Source organism: Chionomys nivalis, chromosome 1 (genome assembly GCF_950005125.1).
Source record: "Chionomys nivalis chromosome 1, mChiNiv1.1, whole genome shotgun sequence".
Classification (NCBI taxonomy): Eukaryota; Metazoa; Chordata; class Mammalia; order Rodentia; family Cricetidae; genus Chionomys; species Chionomys nivalis.
Window position 1 is genome coordinate 62,649,904 of NC_080086.1, and position 23,661 is coordinate 62,673,564.

At 44.6% G+C, this 23,661-nt stretch overlaps 1 protein-coding gene across 1 annotated transcript; it reads right to left on the bottom strand.

The window, feature by feature from the left end:
• Positions 1-338: 338 nt before the first annotated feature.
• Positions 339-23,392, bottom strand: Rpn1 (ribophorin I). Its single transcript, XM_057790784.1, has 10 exons — positions 23,094-23,392; positions 18,976-19,040; positions 17,071-17,377; positions 9,490-9,699; positions 7,419-7,611; positions 6,353-6,452; positions 4,977-5,115; positions 4,751-4,870; positions 2,408-2,653; positions 339-936 (listed from the first exon to the last, which is right to left on the bottom strand). Exons 1-10 carry the CDS (start codon positions 23,349-23,351, stop codon positions 754-756), a joined length of 1,821 nt encoding a protein of 606 aa, XP_057646767.1. The 5' UTR covers positions 23,352-23,392; the 3' UTR covers positions 339-753.
• Between the last annotated feature and the right edge of the window lie 269 nt (positions 23,393-23,661).

A 23,661-nucleotide genomic window follows, 5' to 3' on the forward strand; every position in this document is an offset into this window, starting at 1 on the left:
GTCTGCTTGTCACCCTTCCATGAACTACCTCTGCTCTGCTCACCACCCTTTTTCAATGCTCAGACTGTGTGACACAGACTTAAGGAACACCACTGCTCTGTGACTCTCCGGGATGTCTCTCTCTGGCTTGTATTAGGAAACATCAATGTTCTGACACTTGGCTTGTAAACTGAGAAAATGCACAGTGATCAAAGTATCATCTTCTGAGCAGCCTGTGCTAAAAGGTGAGATCCCGGACAACCAGGGCTGTTATATAGAGAAACCCTGTCTCAAAAAACCAAAAAAATAAAGTATTATCCCCCAAACGCCACAATTAGACGTAAGATTTCAGCACAGCACATGTTCACAGCCCCTCCTTTATTTTCATTTGGTCATACACACTCTTTTAAAAAAAAACATGCACACACTAACAAAAGAACCAAACATTAGGAATTAGAAAGGCATAAAACAGGACTTACAGATGGAAAAATACCCCAGGCATCAGAACAAACTAAATCAACTATTGAAAATGCCTTTGTTCAAAACACAACCATATTTGGTTTTTATACAGGATTTTTGTTTAGGATTTTGTTTTTTTTTTTTTTTTAAAAAAAAAAGGGACCCATTCAGAAATAAGGGACAAGTTTCTCAGACCTCTGTGGGTAGGGCCTTAGCTTTTCCTTCTTGAGGTCTTTTGTTGACCACAGCCTCCTCCCTCTACCTATGCACTGCAGCTGAGCTGTAGGCAACCTGGGCCTGCCCTGGAGACACTAGCTACAGAGCATCCAGGATGTGATCAATCTTGGTGACCAGCTCCTGGCGTTTTCCCGAGCTGAGCTTTTCATTCTCGATGTACGTATCCTTCTTGAGCTTGCCAGCCACCAGCCTCTCTGCCTCCACTGCCGACTTCAGCACCAGCTCCTTGACCTGCGCATCCAACTTCTGCATCTCGCTCACCTGGCAGAGACAGAGTAGGGAAGGGTTTGAGAACTACCCTCTCACCCTACTCAACGAGCCCCATCGCTTCCCAGGCCCACAGATCCAGAGCCCCACACAAACAGTCAAAAATTCAGCAAAAAGCAGTGCCCATGGTAGAGGGCTGGCACCAAGAAAACAAGCCTGGCTCCAAACAGTAGCTTCACCACCTACAGGTCATGTTCTTGTCAGCTCTGACAAGCAAGCTGCTTTCTACCCTGACACCTGGTGAAACCATGGGACCCCAGTTTGGAATATTCCTTTTCTCTATGTGAATATATGTTGCTGTGACTGGTTTAGTAAAGAAGCTGGACAGAATAAGGTTGTATGAGAGACCCAGACAAGGACACTGACAAGGGGGCGAAGTCAGGAGTCACCACACATGGAGAAGAAACAGGAGGTGCAAGATGAAAGAGGTAACACTACATGGCAGAAATTAACACAAATGGGTTAATTTAAGTTGTAAGAGCTAGTTAGCAATAAGCCTTGAGCTATCGACCGAGCATTTATAATTAATATTAAGTCTCTGAGAGGTTATTGGAAAACGGCTGGGAACAGAGCTGATCTCAGTCCCAATGAAAACTCTGCCCACACCCCAGCAAGATGACTGTACACAGGCTTCCTAAGGGTGCCCTCTCTCTACTGGGATCAGACATTAGTTGACACACAGAACTCATGTAAGCACATGAAGAACTGTTTCATGGTGGGTGCTACAAAGGAACTAGGGTTAGTAAGAGACTGAAGTGGGGGTGGAGCCGCTAATGGAGCCTAAGAACTCTGAGGGGCACTTTTTAAAGTAGGTAATACTTCCCTTACAGATAATAATAGCTGGCTTGCACAGTACATGACTGTCGGAGCTCTAAACACTGACACAAACCACTTTCAGATACTGTGAAAGACTACTTACTTCCCATTACCCATAAGGACACACAGACACAGAAACTGGGTAATCTGACCAAGTTTAGAAAGTCTGGGTCAAAGCCAGTGTTTTAGGTCTGGGTGCCTCCCCTCATCCCCCTTTTCAAAATCTCATCCTCTGGGCAGGATTTGCCTTGATCCCATTGTGTAGCCTGTCTGGACTTCATCTGAAAATGCGTGTCCCTACACATATACACACTTCCAGAGTGCTGGGATTACAGGCACGGCCATCTGGAGCTGAAGACTGGCAGCTGGAGGGAGGACACTGCCCTCACTGCCAGTCACATGGACACAGGCTGGAGAAGATGCAGAACTTCTCCAAAGCCAACCTACAGATGCCGCAAAGTTTCGTACCCACCACAAGCACTGACACCACTTGAAGAGCCTGTGGTCCTGCACGTGTGAGTATCTGGGGGCCCCTGGAGCTAAGCCCAGCCCAAAGAGCAGGATGGGTGCTGCTTTCAACAAGCAGAAGTAGTCCCTGAAGGGGGGCGTGGAGGCCTGCAGACAAGCGGCTCACAACACTAATACTTACTCTGTCACACAGGTCAGAGCCTTCTGTCTTCAGCCTGGACTGCAGCACAGCAATCTCACTGGTCACAGCCTTGTGCTCTGTCTCCAGGCTCTTCTTGCCACTATTGAGGGTAGAGACATCCCGGGACTGCTTGTACTTATTGATGGTCTCGTCAAAGTGACGGTAGAGGCCTAACCTCTTGTTGACCAGGGTCAATACCTGCTCTGTGATACAGGCCACCTTCATCCTGGCTTCTGCGGCTGGATCCTGGAGGGCAGAGAGACCACATCTGTCAGCAGATAGGCTGGTGCTTACTCCGACTTATCTGCCATAGATACCTACTGCCACCAGCCAATAGCGGACACCTTAGGAAGCCGGAGTCAAACCCTTCTGACACTTAGAGGACCAGGCTCTACTACAAAGGCTGGAGGAGACATCAAGATGAAGCAAACACTACTTTACAGTTCCACAGGCACACAGCCGTGATCAGGACAGTAATGGTAGATATGCCATGAAACTGGCACAGCAAGAGCTCATCCCTAGCCGTGAAAGACTTCGGGGAGACCACCATAGGGTTTCAGGAACTTCAGGAAAGAAGGTGAACTCTTTCTCCATTTACCATCCCTCTCCATATCCTCTCACTGTGTATCCACTGACAAGGCCTGCCCCACAACTCAGAGGCTGGCTTAGGTCCGGTGGACACAAGTTACCTTTACATAATAAATCCTTAAGACGTTACATGAGGTAGATGTAGGCACAGTAAGCAATGGCTGATCACTCAGTGTCTATCTGCAGATGCGTGATAAAGTTCTGTGAACTGACAGAGGATTCCAGAACATGCCCAACAGATGGAAAATGCTAAGTACAAAAATATATTAGTCCCTACAGAGTAAGAAGACAATAAAAAGTATCTGCCTAGACCCTCAGCCAAACATTAGGTGGAGAGAGAGCCCAAATTAGAGATCTCCGTCGGGTCCCTCTCCTTTGGAGCTCTGGGAAACGTTGAGGAAGGGGAAGGAATTTTAGGAAAAAGAGGGGTCAAAGATACCAGGAAAACATGGCCCATTGAATCAACTTAGCAGAGCTCATACGGGCTCAGAGAGACTGAAGTGGCAATCACAGAGCCTGCATGGGTCTGCACTAGGTCCTCTGCATATGTTACGGTTGTTAGCCTGGTGTTCTTATGGGACTTCTAACAGTGGGAGTGGGGGTGTCTCTGACTCTTTCACCTGCTCTTGGGACCCTTTTCTTCCTACTGGTTGCCTCACCCAGCTTTAATGAGGGTTTGTGCCTAGTCTCATTGCATCTTGTTATACCATGTTTGGATCATATCTCTGGAAAGGCTGCTCTTTTCGGAAGGGAGAAGTGGATGGTGTGTGTGGGGGGGTACATTATATGAGAGAATAAAAAATTATCTACCTTATTTATTTTTAAAACCACAAACTGAGAGTGGCTAGTAGCAGCAGATGAAATTAATTTCCTATATGGCAAAAAGGGAGGACAAGGCAGAATTGCCATTCAATGATTCTCCTACCTCACCTAGTGTCCAGGTTGTTTCCACAACCAAAACAAGGCAGAAAGCAGGCACTTAACACGGTGTGCTTCTGATCACATTCTCAGACACAAGCAGAAGGCTACGGAGCAGTCAGTGGCCGCCTGATGCTCTGAGTTCCACACTAGCACACAGGAGTGATGGAGGAGGGTCATATGTCTATTAGTTAATAAAGAAACTGCCTTGGCCCCTTTGATAGGACAGAAAATTAGGTAGGCGGAGAAAACAGAACAGAATGCTGGGAGAAAGAAGCCGAGTCAGTCAGTCACCATAATTCTCTCACTCTAGACAGACTCAGGTTAAGATCTTTCCTGGTAAGCAAGCTCGTGGTGCTACACAAAATATTAGAAATGGGTTAGATCAATATGTAAGAGCTACTCGGGAGGCAGAGGCAAGCGGATCTCTGTGAGTTCGAGGCCAGCCTGGTCTACAAGAGCTAGTTCCAGGACAGGAACCAAAAGCTACGGAGAAACCCTGTCTCGAAAAATAAATAAATAAATAAATAAATAAATAAATAAATAAATAAATAAATAAATAAATAAAATAAAATAAAAAATAAAAAAAAAATGTAAGAGCTAGCCAATAAGAGGTTAAAACTAATGTGCCAAGCAATGTTTAAGAGAATACAGTTTCCGTGCAATTATTTCGGGTATAAAGCTAGTCAGGTAGGGGGCACACAGCCTGCCGCTCCATACTACACGGGGGAAGAAATCTCTCTAGGGAGAATTAGCAGAGGCCAGAAAAATGTAGGGGATTATGGCCAGCCACAAGGTCCTATGGACTGTCTGACAGCTAGGAAGAGAGCAGAGTACCTTGGTGATGGAAAAGTCCAGACGGACGTAGACAATGACGGTGAAGAACAAAATGTAGAAGGCAGCCACGACCAGCAGAGGCTCCTGCAGCATGAGCACCTTGTTGAAGGTGTAGTGCACCTGGAGGAACCAGGGAAAAGGTGTCAGGGAAGACCAACTCAGATCCATAGCCTAACACCACTGCTTTCGGCAGTACCAACAACAAGCAGCAAGCACACTCACTCACCACAATGTCTTGAATGTGCTGCTCAACCAGATTTTTCTTGTAGGCAACAATCACCGGGCGGCCGAATGTGTCTAGGTAGGTGTAGTGCAGCTCATCCGCGGCACGGCTAATATCGTAGGGACTGTCTACCTGGATGTTCCTGGAAAGCACAGACACAGGTGAGGGTGTGGGGCTGCAGAATTCTAAGACTAAGAGTTATCAGGAGGCCAAGTTCACACAATGCTATCCTGCCCACCAGAGGTAAATCCCCTCCCACTGCTAACTCACTGTCAGAAAACTGAAGACGAGACAGTCTCCCCCAGCACTCACAAGGATGGGTTCGCAGAGTGAGCACAGCTGCCCAGCACAGCCCACCCAGAGTCTCCTAGGGACCTAGAGAGTTGCCTTGGGAGTTATTTCAAATGCTCCCCACCACATGAATCATAGTCTCTGTTAGGACTAGGGCATGTGTATCACTTTCTGTAGGCCAGGTCTACAGTCCCTAGAGAAATAGTAACACAGTAGTCTGGCCTGAAGGAACAACCACTCCTCCATGGACCAGTCAAAGCACATGTCATCCTGGTCACCGGAGTAGATATATGAACCAACAGAGACCATTCAAACACTGTGACAAGAAACCAGGTAAGTAACACAAAGCTATAAGCAGCTCTCGCCAAGGACAGGAGCCCTGTAGCCCATCTGCTCCCACCAATGTCCTCCAGACACCCCGGCCAGCGGTTCCCTGCACACACAACAGCAGTACTGAGCTTGAATCCAGGGCCTCCCAGTGAGTTACATGGCTCCAGTCCTTGCCTCTGCACCTTCCTTTCCAACACCTGGCTCTTTAAGTTAAACTCTCATTTGATCAACATCTCTTTCGCAAGCTGCTCAAACTAAGCAAAAAATGATTCCCATCTGTTACCAAAGACACTGAGACAGTTCTAGAAAATGGCACCACAGCCGTTCCACTCAGTCACTCGCTGGGAGCAAAGTTTACCAACCTTTTTTATTAAACAGGCACTTTCTACATGTAGCCCAGGTTGGCCTGGAATGTAGCCCAGGCTGGGCTCCAACTCAAGAGCCTCTAGGCTCCAAGTCCTATGATTACAGGTGTGTACCTCTGCAATGCCCTCCACATTCCTTCCTGGCATTAGACTCAGGCCATTACTCTGGTCTAATGGGCCAGCTCTGGCTTCTGCTCCAGGCGTATGGAGACACTGTGCTTTTGGAAAGCTTCCTAACTAAACCACGTGGCCTCCTTTGTCAAAGGTTCCACAGAAAGGCTTCTGTCAAAGCTATCTAATGAGTACCTACACTACACCCAGAACACAGGTCCCTCATCAGACACCAGACACTATCAGAGAAATGGGGTGCAGAGGAAAGGAATAGTCTCTTACTTGGCTCCCTCGGGCAAGATGATCTTCACTGTCAGAGAATCTATCACTTGCTCATCAAACACGTGGTCCACAAACCGCATCTTCAGTGCATACTGATCACCTGAGGACCAGCAAGCACAGGCAATGGTGTGAGCAGAGAGAGATAGATGGCAGAGAGGAAATGACAAGACATGAACTTTATCCTCTTACACAAAGGGCGAGATGTTATCAAGAGTTCACAGGCAAGAGCTGGTGGGTTGAGAGCCGGAGGTGACAGAGCAGGCTTTTTGGCTCTTCTCCAATTGCCACAGAAAGACAGAACAACTATAAACAATGTTGAAACCCCCGGACACTTAGAGCACAGCCAGCACAGCACCCTCTTCAGCTCACTGTGCTCACCTGCAGACCCTCACCTGAGCATCTAGCCATGACTCTCAGACATTCGCACAAAATTATGTCTTATGCACAGGTCAGCCTCAGGGCCTCTCAGGGAGGCGCTGGAATAGTTATTGCTGGGGAAGACTGGAGGAAGGGAGCTCTCTCCATGCCAGCTTTCCAGCGTGACTGCTTTAGGATCACCACACCCCTGCCAGTAGCTCCTCACCTAACTCTGTAAGTCTAATAAACACTGGTTCCCCAAGGAAAACTTCGATGGAATCTAACTTTGATTTCCCACTGGGACCTTACAGGGTAGGCAGAGCAATAGATATGGCCAGTCCTCCCCATCCCAGGGAAAAAGTTCTCACAATACATCAATAGCTAAAAGACTTGCAGGTCAGCAGTGTCTGTGAAGGAGAGAGAAGGAGGAGGGGCTACAGGGCAACTGATGGGACCAAGGAGAGAAAAACATAATAGATAACCTTCTGCAGAGTCTCAACTGATACTGTATGTAGGCATTACATTTACAAGAGTAATTTACACCAACTCACAAAAGGACAGGTACCTCGGCATTCCTAAGAATAATAAGAGAATACTCTCCTTGCATATAAGCATTGGTGATTTAATTTTTTTTTCTTAAATAAACACAAGAATTTAAAAGAAAAAGCTGGCCCTTTGCAATCCTTTTCTTACTGTGTCCAGCACTCACCCAGGTTATAGAGGTACTCATAGCTTGGGAGATTGTAGCCGACAATGTAGTGTGTCTTCCACCCACCAAAGAGAGGAAATCGAGGCCGGATTTCCATTTCCACAGAGTCATCCAAAATAAGGAGGTGGCTGGTGGAAACATTACCAATCTCGTCGCGGTAATACACATCCTGAGCCGCAGCAGGAAGGATGGTCTGCAAGAAAGCAGAATGCCTTCTAGAAACTTCAGGAACCTCCGCAGAAATATGACCCAGTAAGCATAAAGCCTACACCAGACCCCAGACAGTCACTTTTCCCAAGGTTTCAGAAGATATAGACATCATATCTATTTCAATGAATGATAAAATCTTCTCAACAAAATAAAATATTTGCAAAGACCCTTATGCACACTAAAGTTAGAAGAAAGAAATTGAAGATAAGGAATTGTATCAAATTGCTAGTTTACACAGTTTTCCACCCAATGAGCTTACACATCTTCCAAGTGTACTAACGAGGGAGAATGCAACACTCACTGTTCACATAGGGAGTGAGCATTTCTGTAATATGTAAATATATGTAAATATTTGTAAGAGGTCACCTAGACAAAGGCACATTCAATCTCTTCATTTTTTTTTAATAGTTTACGATGATGCTGAAGGAAGCCCATACTCATACTTCTCAGTCGGCTTCCCATCTGAGAGGTTCTTTCATTCTCTTACCCTCATATTTAAAAGCTGTACTACATACACATCACACACAAGCACACAAGTTCTTATTAAATGTAACCTTAAGAGTCTTAATAAACCTCAATTCTGCTTCATAAAAACAAAAATCGCCTAAGACATAGTAGTATACCCCTGCACTTAAAAGAAAGCACCAAGGAGCTCAAGGCCATCTTCAAGTTACACCAGATACAATCTTAAAAAGCAAGCAGCAGGGGTGGAAAGAAGGCCACGCAGTTAAAAGAACTTGCTCCTCAGTCATGAGGACCACAGCATGGATCCCAGCACCCAAGTCAGGCAGTTCACAAATGCCCGTAACTCCAGTTCCAAGATAGCTAACACTTCTCTAGTCTCTTCAGGTAGGTGCTCATACACTCACAACACACACACATAAAATAAATCTGTAAAACAAGGGAATGTTTAGGTGGTGGTGGTACTATGAATATGATTATCTTTATTCAAATTTTCTAAAAAACAAAACAACCATAGTCTAGGGCAGTGATTCTCAACCGTGGGCCATAACCCCAACAACCCACGTAAGGGTACCTAAGAACATCAAAAAAGACAGATATTCGTATTTCTATTCCTAACAGCACCAAACTTAAAGTTATGAAGTAGTAACAAAAATAATGCTATGGTTAGGGTCACCACAACATGAGGAACTGTGTTAAAGGGTGGCCGCGTTAGGAAGGCTCAGAACCACTGCTCTAAGGCCAGGCAGGCACAGTGGCACATGTCTATAATCCCAATACTTAGGAGCCAAGGCAGGAGGTATCTTGAGTTCACAGCTAGTCTAAGTTACACAGGTCATTCCAGACTAACCCATGCTGCACAGAGAGAAGAAAAAGCAGTATTTATATAATACAGGATGCTATTCACATAAACACAAGAACACTTTCCTTAAAAATCCTTCTGATAACACTGATACTCAATATCGCCATTAGTTTGCTGTGGGAACTCCTTTAGCCAACAGCCTTTAAGACACTGCCCTACTCTGGGTGTAGTGTCATGCACTATAAATGCAGATGCAAAGCATGCACGGGCTTCTTGGCTGCTGAATTTGGTTCCAGTTCCCAGCGAACATAGAGGACTGCAGATCGCTACCCTTTCTGTGAGTTCAGTCCCTATTAAATAAACCTTTATTATACTCCATTCTGGGCTAGTGTGGGACTATTTTATTGTGAATTGCAACAAATGATCCCCAAAACCTTCTGATTAACACTGATACTAACATCACAATAGTTAATCCTCAAAATTTCTGATTAACACTGATACTCAACAACACCATTAGTTAATCCCCCAAAACTGAAAAGCAAGAAAAAGGACTGATAAAGAGACAGTTCCCACAAGGTCCAAATTGGCCACTCATACCTTAAAAGAACGGATGGAAGAAATGCCACTGTCAGGCTGTCTCTGGTAATCATAGCGGGAGAAAGGCCCCTTCAGCACTGCGCCTGTGTGCTTCAAGTCCACATTCTCTTCCACAGCAATATTACCCCAGTGAGAAACCTCAATGACCCGGGTCATACTGGTGATGGTCAGGAAAGGGCTGTTGTTTTCATAGTGTACTTTAAAAGTATCCTAGAAGGGAAGTAAACAAACAGTTCATAGCCTTGGCAACAGAGAAATCAACATTAGTTTAAAAGAAATTAACTAGGGCTGGAGAGAGCTAAGAGCACCGACTACTCTTCCAGAAGTTCTGAGTTCAATTCCCACCAACCACACTGTGGTTCACAACCACGTGTAATGAGATCTGGTGCCCTTTTCTGGCCTGTAGGCATACATGCAGACAGAACACCATATACATAATAAATAAATCTTTTAAAAAAAATAACTATAGAGGGCCTATGTATCATCCACAGAATGGTTACTAAGCACCAATATATATGGAGTGGTTTTAAGGCCAAGAAGGTGTTGGATCTCCTAAAGCAACCAGATATAGGTGCTAGGACATGAACTCAGGTTCTCTGCAACAGTAGCATGTGGTCTTAACCACTAAGCCATCTCTCCAGGTCTTAACTACAGAAGGATTTTTTGTTTTGTTTTTGAGAAAGAAACTTGCTCTAAAACTTTCAAAAAGTGGTCATTTATGCCCAAAATCCCAATACTCAACAAGCAGAGGCAGGAGAATCACCATGCGTTCCAACGCCAGCCTGGGAAACAGAGACCCTGTCTTTAAAAAAATAAAATAAAATAAGGCTGCAGCAGGAAGATGCTTATACTGCAGGAAGATGGGTCTATGTTTTGCCTTACCTGCCTAAGGCACATGGTTGGTTTAATAAAGAGCTGAATGACTAATAGCTAGGCAGGAGAGAATAAGCAGAACTTCCAGGGAGAGAGAGGAACTCGGAATGAATATAGGTGCATGGGAGATGCCAGAGAGACATGGAGAAAGTCAGATGTACAGAATGGAGGAGATATAAAAAGCCATGTGGCAAAATGTAGATTAACAGAAATAGATTAAGTTATAAGAGCTAGTTGGGAACAAGCCTAAACTGTAGGCTTTCATAATTAACAGTAAGTCTCTGTGCCATTATTTCGTGGCTGGCAGTCCAAAAAAGTCCCTCAAGAAAGCCCAACCATGTAAGACCAGGTGTGATGCCACACTTTTAATCCCAGCACTTGGAGATAGAGGAACGCAGATTTCTGAATTTGAGGCCAGTCTGGTCTACAGAGGTGATGGGGGAGAGTCTTCTGTTTTGTGTTAATTTCATTGGTTAAATAAAGAGACTGCCCTGGCCCTTTGATAGGACAGAAAATTAGGTAGGCGGCGTAGACGGAACAGAATGCTGGGAGAAAGAAGCAGATTTCGTCAGTCGCCATGATTCTCCCACTCCAGACAGACGCAGGTTAAGATCTTTCCTGGTAAACCAGCTCGTGGTGCTATACAGAATATTAGAAATGGGTTAGATCAATATGTAAGAGCTAGCCAATAAGAGGCTGGAACTAATGGGTCAGGCAGTGTTTAAAAGAATACAGTTTCCGTGTAATTATTTTGGGGCATAAGCTAGCCAGGGGGCCGGGAGCTGGGGTGGCAGGGAAGCGGCCTGCAGCTCCTATCACCACCAGAGTGGCACCCAACGTGGTAACAAACTCCACGTAAAATCTGAGAGAGCTTAATTTTATTTATTTTATTTTTTTAAACATTCATTCATTCATTCATTCATTCATTTATTATGTAGGCAATATTCTGTCTGTGTGTATGACTGCAGGCCAGAAGAGGGCACCAGACCCCATTACAGATGGTTGTGAGCCACCATGTGGTTGCTGTGAATTGAACTCAGGACCTTTGGAAGAGCAGGCAATGCTCTTACCTCTGAGCCATCTCTCCAGCCCCCAAGAGCTTAATTTTAAACAGAGAAAAAACAGAGTTTAACGCAGATTTTTGTTGTTTGTTGGTGGCGTGCTGTAGAGAGATTTCCTGATTCAGCAACAGCAGCAGAAAAAACGCTGCGTCATTTTAAAGCCTGGCCTCCTGGGGCTGTGCTGCCAGTGCGAACTCTGGCTTTAAAGCATTTCAATGGCTTTTATAGGACTGGATGGTTGTGTTCCTGCTCGGGATCGGGGAATTAAGTACTCTGAGACCATGCCTGCGCTCCCCACCTGGGCAGACTTTGGGATCAGGCTTAAGCAGGCAGGAGAGCAAATTGGAGAGAGGTGGAGCCAACAACCAGAGCAGCCCACAGCTCTGAGGTAGGACTGATTCAGTCACAAGCCTTCAGCTCTGCTCAAGCAGGAACGATGTAATTACCATAACAACAGTGCAGTTGAGGTTTAGACTGGCAGTAAACAGGCGGTACCGTATTACCCCTACATGGTGCAACTTAACTTTTTAAGACGTGCTTAACATCTTAAGAAATGCTCCTGGACAGTAAAAAAATTACATATTTACAATAGGACAGACTGAGACATAAAAGACTTCTATGGATCACAATGTTGGATGAGTATACGTAGGCTTGGGAGAGAGAAGAAAAAGAATATAGAGAATGCCTTAAAAAAAAAAGAGGTAAAGTCTTTAAAGAGACAGAGTACAGATAGTTATAGATTAAAAGAAATAAAGAAAAATAAGCCACGTAAAAATGGAAAATTCACAGAGAGTCTGGATTATGTACATTGTGTTTTCTTTAAAATTTTTGACTGTGAAGGAGCTAAGTACAGAGAGACATTTCATTATATGGACTGCCAAATGGAACCAGAATGGATATCATAGGCGTATGACTTCAGAATTTGGGTCTAAGGATATGATGCTTTGGAGAGGGTTTTCTTTTGTTTTCACAGAGGATGAGACCCTGTGGATTGTTTCTATCCCAATATGTTATGATAGACCACGCCCTCCTGAAAGGTTGCTGTGAACACCTTCAAAAAATTACTTTGCTCAACTGCCAACTGAGATGAACCTGGCACGCAGGTTACACCATGAAAAATTTGAATAGCAGTGCCCCCATTCAGCAGGAAGCAGTTTGGAGAGAAAAACTGCGCCTATGTTCCCAAATATTGTTTATAAATGTTCTTTTACATTTAAAGGGGGATATGATATAGATATGAATAATTTGCATTGATATAGATTTTAAGGTCAATTTTGTTATATGTATATTTCTGATCTTAAGGTATTGTGATTGTGTAGTTCATTTAAAAATGTAATGTATAATAGGAAATATAGGTTGTTAATGAATAATCATCAATAATAGTCAAGCTTGTAGTCATGTTAGTTAGATTTTCTAGATATATAGAGATATAGTTCAGTTAGATAGAGATTCTTCATATCTTTCAAAGACTGCAGAATATGGCATTTAAAATATTTTAATAACTTACGGCTTTTCATGACAATGAGATACATCTGCTCCTGGCAGCACCAATCTACTTCGAGAGGAAGATGGGCATCAAAGAGGCTCCTTATGGAGTTGGGTAGCCATTTGGGCAAGAAACTGCTCTTGCCTGGACTGTTGCATGAACTGGACACAAAGAACCCGCAGAAAAAGGACTGCTGAACTTGCCTAAAGGTGAGATGGTCTTTCAGGGTTCCTAATTTATGGAAGAGTCTACGAAACATTCTGTAGGACACAACAGAAAGTGACTGAACTATCATTGGAATTTTCCTGCTTCATGGAAATGTCTGCTGGAAATTATGGGCCTGTAGGCCGAAGATGGATGCCCTAACCGTACAGAGGAACTTTGGGTGACTGTCTAGGCAGCGAGATGTCTCTGTCATTTCTAGAGTTTTGGACTTCTTGTTTGCTTAGGTAATATTATATCCTTCTGGAGTCTTTGATGGAGTTGAAGAATGGATACATAGTTGTAGTTTTCCTTAGTTATGATAAAAGATAAGATAGATATAAATATTGTAACTGTAATTCTTGCTTGATAGCTGTTTTGCTACATGTAATTTTACTATGTTAAAATGAAAGCCTTTTTTTTGTTTAAACAGAAAAAGGGGAAATGATGTGGGAGTGATTTCTTTCTAATCTGTTGTTTTCATTGGTTAATTAATAAAGAAACTACCTAGGCCCATTTGATAGGCCAACCCTTAGGCGGGCCGAGTAGACAGAACAGAATGCTGGGAAAAAGAAGCCGAGTCAGGCAGTCGCCATGATTCTCCTACTCCAGACAGACGCAGGTTAAGATCTTTCCTGGTAAGCCAGCTTGTGTTGCTACACAGAATATTAGAAATGGGTTAGATCAATATGTAAGAGCTAGCCAATAAGAGGTTAAAACTAATGGGCCAAGCAGTGTTTGAAAGAATACAGTTTCCATGTAATTATTTCGGGTGTAAAGCTAGCCGGGTGGTGGGATGCAGCCCCACCGCTCCACACTACACAGAGGGAATTCCAGGACAATCAGATAAACCATTTCAAAAAACCTAAAAAACAAACAGGTTGGAAGTCCCAGTCTCCACAACCTTTGCTCTAGTTGATAAACATAAGCAACAATACTAAGTCTTCTGCAAGTGGAAATTCTGAGTCCAAGTGTCTGCATAATTCTTCAAGTTGTCTGCCAATTCCCCCAGAGGTTAGCTTTATTTTAATCTCAGGTAGGAACAGCAAGGTGGCTTAGCAAGTAAGGGCACTTGCTGTTATACTTGGGACCCATATAATAGAAGAGAAATGATTACTAAAAGCTGTCCTCCAGCCTCCAGACATGTGCTGTGGCACTCACACCAACACATTTCACAGATACTCACACATACATACACACACTAAAATTTTAAAAAACTCTCTGGGGTTGAGACTATATATGGGTTAGTGCCGGGGTGCTTACCCAGCACACAAAGGTCCTAGATTCAATGGGGAGTAGGTTTGAGGTCTCTCTGGTCACTGAATAATGCCCTTTGATGAACTTGCCCATAATTCAGAAAGGCAACATAAAATTAGAATGTTAGGAAAATACCCTTCTTTCCAAAGTCCAGGAAGATAAGCAAACACATTTTGTAATTTTATAAATCCTCTTATTCTCTCACTCTCTAACCACATCCTTTAAGATTCCATTCAGATTCCTACTGAATACTATGCAGTGCTGTTGGCAGAGGTTGCTCATTTGTTCCCGGCTGCCCAGACTGAAATAATCACACAGAAACTGTATTATTACAACACTGTTTGGCCCATTAGCTCACGCTTCTTATTGTCTAGTTTTTGTATCTTAAATTAACCCATTTCTATTAATCTGTGTGTCGCCATGTGGTTAGGGCCTACCGGTAAGGCTGTCTGTGCCTAGCATCTGTCTCCTGTAGCAGCTACATGTCTTTTCCCTGACTCTGCCTACTCTTTCCTCCTCTATCTGCTTGGAATTTCTGCCTTGCCCTTTTCTGCACTGCAATAGGCCCAAAGCAGCTTCTTTATTAACCAATGGTATTCACAGCATACAGAGGGGAATCCCACATCACACTGCCAATACTATAAGGATGGCAGCTTCATGCTGCAGGAATTATAGGTACAGCTCACTGATAGAGCACATCCTTAGCATGCCTAAGACCCTGGATTCAACACCAAATGCACACACTTGTGGGCAGGCTCAGACTCAAATACACACACAAGAACTCACTTTCATTCTTAAAATGCTCATGGTGTTTGTTCTGTTTTGAAAGAAAGAATATGAAGCCTGGCTGGCCTCAAACAATCCTGGTGTCTCTGCCTCCTGAGTGTTGGTTTTACAAGCAATTGCCATCATTTCTAGCTTAAAAATGTTTATTTGAGCCAGGTGGTCATGGCATACACCTTCAATCTCAGCACTTGGGAGGCAGAGGCAGGCAGATTTCTTTGAGTTTGAGACCAGACTAGTCTAAAGAGCGAGTTCCAGAATTGGCTCCATAGCTACTGAGAAACCCTGCCTTAAAAAAACCAAAAAGAAAAAAAAATGCTTGTTTGAGCTGGGGAATGGCTGCTTACAACTGCAATACCATCTGTTTAGGGAGACTGAGACAGGACTGCCACAATTTTCAAGGGCAGCCAAGGCACAGTGTCAAAAAACATTTTTTTTTAAATTTCATGTTTTGATATGTAATTTTTTTACTTTAGAGACTATGTTTCCAGAGCTAAAGAGAGGCCAACAGTTAAAGAGCCCTCCCTCCAGTGGTCGGCAGTTCATAACCACCCGTAACTCTAACTCCAAGGATCTGACTCCTTTAGCCTCCGGGGTCATCTGCATGTACGTGCACATCCCATCCCCCAATATACAATTTTTTAAAAAAATATTTTTTTTCTTTTTTTGATCATTCAAGACAGGTTTTCTCTGTGTAGCCCTGGCTGTCCTAGAACTCACCACTCTGTAGACCAGGCTAGCCACAAACTCAGAAATCCACCTGCCTCTGTCTCCCAAGTGCTGAGATTAAAGGCATGTGCCACCACTGCCAGGCTAAAACAAACAAACAAACCTTAAAAATATAATACTTGTACTATTTCTGACCCAGGCACAGAGGTGCACACCTGTATCCGAAGGACTTGGAAAGTAAAGGCAGAATCAGGAATTTGAGTCATCCTCAGCTACACAGCCAGTTCCCTAGGCTACATGTGACCCTGTCTGCCCCTCCCCCAAAATCTATTGCTGAGAAACATGCAGACAAATGTACAGTATGGTTGTAAGTAGTAAGAAGACAAAAGAAAACAAAAGCCTAGCCATTCATCTATAACAAGCTGGCAAATAATCCAAGGCAAAAATCAGAGAAATGGCTACCAAAAAAAAAGTGTACAATGCAGTTATTAAGCATAAGAATTAGGCAATACTATATATAACATGATCTCTACATGAATAGCATTATCTCTAGTCAAGCATGGTACTTCACATCTATACTCCCAGTACTCCAGAGGCTGAAGCAATAGCCTGTGCTACAAAAAAGCAAGACTAGAATGAATTCCAGGGAGCCAGTGCTGGAGCTCAGTGGGAGTCTTACCTATTATGTGTGAAGTTCTGAGTACAATCCTCAACTTGGCAAGAAAAGGGCATTAGATCCCACAAGACTAGTTATAGACAGCTGGGAGTCACCACATGGTCTGGAAGAAGGTCAGGTCCTCTGGAAGAGCAGTCAGTGCTTTAACTGCCCAGTCAATAGTTGTTTTCTTTTTTGACACAGGGTCTCACTGTGTATCCCTGGCTAACCTGGAATTCTATGTAGACAAGGCTAGCCTCGAACTCAAGATATTCTCCTGAGTCTGGGACCTCGCCCCACAACAAAATTTTTATCATGAATTAATTGCTTTCTCTCCCAAAGTACCAATTCCAAGGCCCTTAGCCTCTGGTCTGTTTACTACCACAGTCACCCCAGTTTCTCTCCTTGTCCCTCATGACCCTGCCCAGAATACCTCACTGCCTTCTCCCATGATGCCCACTTTCCAGTCTCTGAACTCAGCTCTCAGGAAGAAGTTAATGGGACTAAGAGTTACTTCAAGATAGGTTCCGAACATTTTCTGAATGCCACCCGGCACATACCATCCAAGCCTGGCAATAATGGTCTCTGGAACCTACCTGACTGTAGGCAGGGATGTCTTTGAAAGGTCCATAATCCAAGACGTCTTCAGATCGTGTGGGGTTCCCCAACTTGGTGTAGCTTTCTACATTTCGGGAGGCAAGTTTCACTCTCATGGTTTGGGTCTTTGTTGGATAGGGAGAATAGAAATAATGGTTGCCCTCAAATACCACAAACTGTTTCTCTGACTGAGTTATCTGAGTCGGATATGGATGAAGCACATGGGTGTAGACAGTTTCCACAACAACCGAGATCTTGGACCCAGGATCAAGAGCAACTGGAAGCTTGACTGTGAAAAATCTCCCACTAAAGTAAGAAAGCGAGAGAATTAGAATTAAAGACACTGGCCCAGGCATGGTAGCACACACCTTTTTTCCTAGCACTTAGGAGGCAGAGGAAAGTGGATCTCTGTGACTTCTCAGCCAGTCTAATCTACGTAACAAGCTCTAGAAAAAGCAAGAAGACTAAAGATACTGAAATCAGCTCGTATTTCAAAGTCACAGTAAATTCTTTATCCAAGATAAAAGATATCACCTTTAATATATTAACTTAAGCCTTTAAAGATGGATGTCCAGATGTTCATCCCAAGTTTGTTTATGATAATAAAAACATAAAAACTACCAGAGACAGACCTCTAATCCCAACACTTGAAAGATAAAGGCAGAAAGAACAAGAATTCAAGGTCATCCTTAGCGACAGAGGGAGTTTAAGATCAGCTGGAGAGGGCTGGAGAGATGGCTCAGAGGTTAAGAGCACTGGTTGCTCTTCCAGAGGTCCTGAGTTCAATTCCCAGCAACCACATGGTGACTCACAACCATCTATAATGAGATCTGTCTCCCTCTTCTGGTCTACAGGTGTACATATAGACAGAACATTATATACATAATAAATAAATAAATCTTTAAAAAAAAAAAAAAAAAGATCAGCTGGAGTTAGTGAGAATGACTCAAGAAAATGGGTGACCAGAGATATGGCTCAACATATCTCATGATGACTCAACATGAGTACTGGCTGTTCTTTCAGAGGAGCCAGATTTGGTTCCCAGCAAACACACAGCAGTTCACTACTCTGACTCCAGTTTCAAGGGGATATGTCATCTTCTTCTGGCCTCCGAGGCTACTACATGCAAGTGGTGCACACATATATGCAAGAAAAACGCCCCCCCCCCCGTGTCAACTAATTAATTTTAAAGTGACCCTGTCTCAAAAAACAAAAACATTTTCTTTAAAAAATGCTTAGGGCAGAGAGATGAGTCAGTGGATAAAAGGGCCTGCGGTCAAGTCTGACTACCTGAGTTCAAGCCCCAAGACTCACACGAGGAGAGAAGCACTACTGCAAGCTGTCCTCTCGTATGCATGTCCAGCTGCGGCATGCATACAAGTGGACAAGGAGACACTGCCTGTAAACTAATGAATCTTAATTTCCTAAGCCAAAAAATGAATTTCTGTTAGACCCAGTATGTCATTAGTAAAAACTTGAAGGCTTTTAAACATGTTCCCATGTAATGCATCCTCAATGATTAGAATGTGGATGACTTAATTGAGAACTCACAGCATTGTACATCATATTGCTTTAAAAAGTTCACAACTAAGACAACACTTCAAGCCCTCCGTCTTCTAGGACAGTTTTATCCCGTTCTTGGCTTCAAGTATCAGATCTGCTTTTCTTTTCACGACTGGTCCTGAGTAAGCAGTGTTCACGTTTCCTTGTTAGTTATGCTGACAGCCCAGTCAATTCAAAACACCAGTACCATTCCCAGCAGATCCCCTCCTCTGTTAACAGCACTGCCATGCAGCCAACTCTAAGCTAGACAAGTAGGGGATTTTCTGATGTCTCTACCTACCCTAGCTACCCCAAGCATCTGGTCAGCCACCTTAGAAACACCTCCCGGTCTGCCTGCTTACCTTTTCCCCTTCATTTTGGTTTCCCGTACTTCAAGGTTGCTGTCTTCCTCATCTTCTCCCTTTACCTATAACAGAAAAAGAGTACTTCATTCTTTCTTATATTTTCAAGTTCTAAATTTTAAGCCAATTATTAACAATTATGGTTTAAATGAGAATGCCCTGCAAGGCTCATGCTTAAATACTTGGCCCCCAGTTGGTGTTACCATTTGTGAAGGGTTCAGGTTTGCCCTCTGGGGAGGTTTGAATAGGTATGGTCCCCATAGACTTATGTGTTTGAGAGCTTGGCCCATAGGTAGTGGCACAATTAGGAGGTGTCCCCTTGTTATAGGGACTGTGTCACTATGGAAGCCAGCTTTGAGGTTTTTTTATGCTCAAGCTGTGCCCAGGGTACCACAGTCTCCTGCTGCCTGCAGATCAAGACATAGAGCTCTCAGCTCCTTCTCCAGCACTGTGTCTCCATGTCCCACCATGATAATAACGGACTAAACCTCTGAAACTCTAAGTGAGCCCCAATAAAATGTTTTCCTTTACAACAGTTGCATGGTCATGGTGTCTCTCTAGAGCAACAGAAAGCCCAACTAAGACAACCCTTCTGAGAGAATGTGTGTCACTGGGGGGTGGTCTAAGAGGTTTCAAAAATACTCCAACCATTCCCAGTGTGCTCTATGCCTCCTGCTTGTGGATCAAATGTGAATTCTCACTGTTGCTCCCAACTACCTGCCACCTGCTACCTCTGCTCTAACCCTCTGAAACTACAAGTGCCAAAGAAGTAAATCCTTCTTCCCGAAAGCTGCTTTGGTTTTGATGTTACATCACAGCAATAGAAAGGAAACTAATACACAACTTCTTTACAATATTTACATTAAAGTAACTTTTCAAAGTTTTTTTTTTCGTGTGTGTTGTGTGTGTATGAGGGGGAAGAGGGAGAGGGAGGGGGAGCGTGCACTTGTGTAGAGACCGAGGCAGGATCTCTCCTGCTGTTTCTGCCATGGTGGGTACTCCACACTTACTGATCTGCAAGCTTCCAGGTGATGCTTCTATCTCTGTTTCCTGTCTGAAGGTGCCAGTGCTGATATTACAGATGTGGACCACTGCACCAGGCTTTTTATATGGGTTTCAGGACTCACTCTAATCGTCAATCAGACTTGCACCATGAGGTCCTTTACCCCATGAGCCTTCTCACTGGCCTAGAAATTTTGTTTGTAGTGCTGGTGATTGAAGTCAGGGCCAGGCAAATACCTTTACCAGTGAGCCATATCCCAATCCAACTTTATTTTTTATCTGAAACCATAAGATTTAGCCTGAACATCACAGAAGAGTTACTATAAACATTTCCCTAAACAATCAAATACACATAAAGACCTTATCTCCATGTTTACTTCCCAAATGTTCCAAAGACTTCCTTCTGGACATTTTCTTTTTCATATCAAAATAACTGTAAGCCGGGCGGTGGTGGCATACACCTTTAATCCCAGCACTCGGGAGGCAGAGGCAGGCGGATCTCTGTGAGTTCCAGGCCAGCCTGGTCTAGAAGAGCTAGTGCCAGGACAGGAACCAAAAGCTATGGAGAAACCCTGTCTCGAAAATCAAAAAAAAAAAAAAAACAAAAAAAACACAAAAAAACCTGTAAGTACAAATGTACAAATAAAAGGAAACAACAGAAGTCCCATCTGTGACCAAAACTTCTGATCCCACAGAGTGGCAGAAGTGCAAAGGCCTTAGGGGAAAGGAGCCTTAGGGGCTGCGATGGGACATGCTGTAGTCTTATCCTTTAATGGCACCAGACATGCAACCAGGTTAATTCTAGAAGGCTGCTGAGGCTTCCTGAGGTATTATCTGGAGTCACAGACTGCGGCAGTCTATGTGGAAAACATACATACTCTCCACTAACCCTTGGTCAGACTAACCTATCCCCACGGAAAAAATAAAAACTTCTAGGACTGAAGCAGTAATTCTCAAGAGAGCATACATGAAGAAGACTTCTATGTGCTATGCTGAGCTGGGACTTGCACTCATGGCCTGCACAGCTGGGCATGTGCTTTACCATCGCATCATACACCAGCTCCCTAGGAAGTCAGTCTCAGAGCCCAAGCTAGCCTCACACTCCCTTTAGGATGACCTTCAACTACCGACCCTCCCACCAACTGCTGGGATTATATGAGCCACCATCACCATCTCCCAACTCCAAAAGCAATTTCTTAAATATCGTTTTTAGTATTTCAGAAAGTCCAAAAAGTTTGCTTATTTAGAACTCTTTGTTAATGCATAGCTTACTGATATTCATGAAAAATATTGATGACTTAGTAAAAAGTAAGAGAGAACCAAGCATGGTGTTATAAAACTGTAGTCCCACTACATGGGGAAAAGCAGCAAGATGATCTGAAGATCAAAGTCATTTTCAGCCATCAGCATTCAAGTTCTAAAATAGTATTAGGGCTACAGAACATAGCCCTGTCTCTAATAATAATAATAACAGTGATGGCTCAAACCACATAATCAGTATTGTCCTTCTACCAGTTCCTAAAAGGGTTCCCGTAACCCATCCAACCTCACCCACGTTCCCAATGCAGTATGTGCTCTTTCTCACATTTGGCGTCCCTGTGTCTCACAAGGTAGGAGTATAATGCAGTTCACATACACAACTGGCCTCCCTCAGAATTAACACCACTGTGAATAAACTGAAATATCAGAACTAGTCTCATATCAAGGCCAGAAGGCAAGTAGTCAATAATGCAGGAACATACAGGGCATGGAACAAATTATAAACCTTCATTTGTGGGGTTAGCAGCTCCAAGGCAGATGCTTCCACAGCCATGTAGTTAACACCTGTACCTCAAAAAGTTGCTGTAACAGAGAAAGCACTTAAAATACCTGATGCAACCTTCTTTTCCTTTCTTTTTAATGTGTATGGGTTTTTTGCTTCCATGTATGTCTGTGCACCCTGGCACTGGAGTTACAGATGGCTATGAGGTATCGTGTAGTGCTAAGAATTACATTTGGATGCCTTGTGCTCTTGACTACTGAGCCACACGGAGTGGCCCAACTTGAGTGCCTTCTCCACCTCGACGGCTATGATTATATATATTGCGATCTCATTTAGTCATGACTGGCTTTCACAAACTTGGGCTGAACATTCCAAATACTCACGAGCGGCTCTGTAAGTTGAGAGAAGTCATGAATGTCTTTCCAGAAACAGCCAAGCAAAGCTGTGCTTCAGCGTGAACAAGGCTTCAGTGCGAAGGGGCCAGGGGTCACTCCAGTGACAATGTACCCTGCTTTATTATAGCTCCATTACAGTCAAGAGAATGTGGTGTGCTTAGGAATGTGATACTGTAATTACTAGTCTCCTCCTAATAAAGTTGGTAATCACTTAATGAATACAGTTTAATGGAAACAGCAATAAAAAGCAACCTGTGTGGATAGTCCCTCTACTCCCAGAGTCCACGATGGCTTTCCTTGAAAGCCGTAAAAATGTGCTCACTGAAAGGCACAGGAAGCTAACGCTGCGGAGTTCCAACAGAGGCGGTGCGCGGAGGAAGAGACGCGGGTTCACCTTTCTGTACAGCACAGGGGCTTTTCAAGTGTGAACATTAGCAAAGTGTTCAGCAGCAGCTTTAGAGGTGCGTTACATCAACCCGGTGTGATTAATGACAAACTCAGATACCAGAAACCTGTCGTATTTCCGAATGCCACTGGCAGTCTACATCAGACAGACAACTGCATTCGGGAATTTCGATTTAACTCACTGATGGGTCTTCGCTGGACGAGTACGTCCAGGGGACGGGGAAAAGCTAGGCGCCCGAAGCACCGCACCTGGCCACAGCCAAGACGTTCCTGTGCAGTGGTGTGGTGTGGAAGGTGGTCGCCGGGGGACCAAGGGGTCGCCTCGGGCTCCGGAGCTGCCACGTGGGCGGAGCCCGCCGCTCCAAAGCTTGTGCTGACGTGTCCGAGTGGACACGCGGACGAGAGGGGCGATAGACCCCGACCTCTCGGCTGTCCCCTCCACACCATCCTTTCAGACAACCCTCAACTTTCCTGGCCGCCCGCCCCGGCCTCCGCAGGGATCCCCGGCGCCGCACGAAGCCCGAGTGCGGCAGCCCGGCCCACTCTCCGCTCACCTGCACGCCGAGGTGCGCCAGCCTCGACTCGAGTTCCGGCTCCAGGGCCAGGACGAACGAGCTGGCTCGAGACGTGGAGCCGCCGCCCGGGTGCGCCAGGACCACCTCGGCCGTCACCTTGGCCAGGTGACTGCTCAGGTCCACCGTGCGCTTCACATCCTCGTTGACCAGCGGCGGAGCCTCCGAAGAGGCGCTACAGGGCGCCGGGGCCAAGGCCCCGAGCCACAGCAGCAATACCAAGCCGACCGGCGCCTCCATGATCGCGAGCAGAGCGCCAGCGACCGGCGCCCCGCCCCCCAGCCACGGAGCAACCGCTGATTGGACGACAGCACCACAAGATGGCTGGGCCCCGCCAGAAAGGACCCCATCTCCAGGGCAACCGGGCAACCGCGGGGCGCCTGACTGAAATCTTAAAGTACAGACCTGCTTCTTGGGGTGCAGAACTGTTCTTTACTAGCGAGACGACACTTTAATGTGGCATCATCTAAGGAAGGAATTCCATATCCTTATATGACAGAGCGACAGGGAAGGGTCTCCCTGCTGCAAGCCCCTTTACAAAGGCATCTTG

Excerpts from the sequence above, each read along its gene's own strand:
- Rpn1 (XM_057790784.1), bottom strand. The coding sequence starts at position 23,351 with ATGGAGGCGCCGGTCGGCTTGGTATTGCTGCTGTGGCTCGGGGCCTTG. Across the intron at positions 17,378-18,975 it reads ACCAAAATGAAGGGGAAAAG|TGGGAGATTTTTCACAGTCA; the intron begins GTAAGCAGGCAG and ends TTCTTACTTTAG. Across the intron at positions 4,871-4,976 it reads AGCACATTCAAGACATTGTG|GTGCACTACACCTTCAACAA; the intron begins GTGAGTGAGTGT and ends TGGTTCCTCCAG.